The sequence below is a fragment of the Chrysochloris asiatica genome, unplaced genomic scaffold, assembly GCF_000296735.1.
Source record: "Chrysochloris asiatica unplaced genomic scaffold, ChrAsi1.0 scaffold00410, whole genome shotgun sequence".
Classification (NCBI taxonomy): domain Eukaryota; kingdom Metazoa; phylum Chordata; class Mammalia; order Afrosoricida; family Chrysochloridae; genus Chrysochloris; species Chrysochloris asiatica.
Genome location: NW_006408928.1, coordinates 1,633,475 through 1,635,054, shown reverse-complemented (window position 1 = coordinate 1,635,054; position 1,580 = coordinate 1,633,475). Strand labels below are relative to the sequence as shown.

General features: G+C 37.8%; 1 protein-coding gene across 1 annotated transcript; it reads left to right on the top strand.

The window, feature by feature from the left end:
- Positions 1-415: 415 nt before the first annotated feature.
- LOC102835936 (olfactory receptor 8D2-like) lies at positions 416-1,360 on the top strand. The gene has a single exon (XM_006876757.1). The coding sequence runs from the start codon at positions 416-418 to the stop codon at positions 1,358-1,360; it is 945 nt and encodes a 314-aa protein (XP_006876819.1).
- The last annotated feature ends 220 nt before the right edge of the window (positions 1,361-1,580 follow it).

Below are 1,580 nucleotides of genomic sequence, written 5' to 3'. Positions count from 1 at the left end.
GTAAAAATCAGAGGACAGCTCTATGGAAGAGATTAGTTTTCAATAAATCAGAAGAGAAAACCAATTATTGCTGATAGAAAACTAACAAAACTGTTCCTTTCAGTTTCTTTAAATATGAGTAAGGTGTTTTGTTTTATTTCTTTAAGGCAGAATCTAAACCTTGTGTTATGGAAATATAATGATTATCACTTCTAAAGTTACATGAAAACTGAAGTCAAAGAAAGCATCATCATCTTGATAAAGACTTCAATTAAAAGTAGATTTTAGTCTCTTTTCAGTTTCAGATTGAAATCCTGTGTCATTGGGAAATTACACCATTTACCAGTTCTGGGACCACTAATTTCTATCAAAGGGCAATGCTTTTCTGACACAATCTCTTTCTCAAACCACTCAATTTATCACAACCTAGAGAAGAATGGATACAAGAAATCATTCTTTGGTTAATGAATTTATGCTTCAGGGGTTAACAGATAAACCAGTGCTCCAACTCCCCCTCTTCTTCCTGTTCCTTTTTATCTACATTGTCTCCATGGCAGGAAACTTGGGCTTGGTTTTTTTAATCAGGATCAGTTCTCAGCTTCAGACCCCCATGTATTATTTTCTCAGTAATTTGTCTTTTATAGATCTATGTTACTCTTCTGTCATAATCCCCAAGATGTTGGTGAATTTTGTGTCAGAAAAGAATTTTACTACCTTTCCTGAGTGTATGACCCAGCTCTTTTTCTTCTGCTTCTTTGGTATTGATGACTCTTATATGCTCACAGCTATGGCTTATGATCGCTATGTTGCAATCTGTAACCCCTTGCTCTACAATGTAACCATGTCCCATAGAGTCTGTTTTCTGCTTGCAACTGGTGTGTATATAGTGGGAGCTTTTGGGGCTTTGGTTCACACCAGCTACATATCTAGTCTTTCCTTCTGTGGAACAAATGTTATCCGCCATTATTTCTGTGACATCCTTCCTCTTCTGAATATCTCTTGCTCAAGAGACTACACCAAGGAGCTTTTGGTGATGATTTTGGTTTCATTCAATGTATTCACCTGTGCTATAGCTATCTTAATCTCTTATGCCTTCATCCTTTCCAGCATCCTACATATCCACTCAGCTGAAGGCAGGTCCAAAGCCTTTAGTACCTGCAGCTCCCACCTTGCAGCTGTTGGAGTCTTTTATGGCTCCATCATCTTCATGTATTTCAAGCCACAATCTGTCAGTGACAGAACCCAAGAGAAGGTAGCCTCTGTCTTTTATACAACAGTGATTCCCATGCTCAATCCTTTGATCTACAGCCTCAGGAACAAGGATGTCAAAGAAGCACTAAAAAAGGTTCTGAATGATGGGATACGTTCCAGGTCTGTGTAGAAAACACACTGCTAATATTTGTGATCATCTAAACTTACATTTATGATGGTTTGTGAGTGATTAATTAGATTCAAGTCCAGTCATAATAACGTGGAGTTCAATGTCTGTACTATTTATTTTGATGGTTCTTATTTCCTCATCTGCTGCCCCCACTTACTAAGAACAGATCCCTTCCAGTCTCCCTAATCTCTCAGTCAGCAATGGAATTTTCATTACATCT

Excerpts from the sequence above, each read along its gene's own strand:
- LOC102835936 (XM_006876757.1), top strand. The coding sequence starts at position 416 with ATGGATACAAGAAATCATTCTTTGGTTAATGAATTTATGCTTCAGGGG.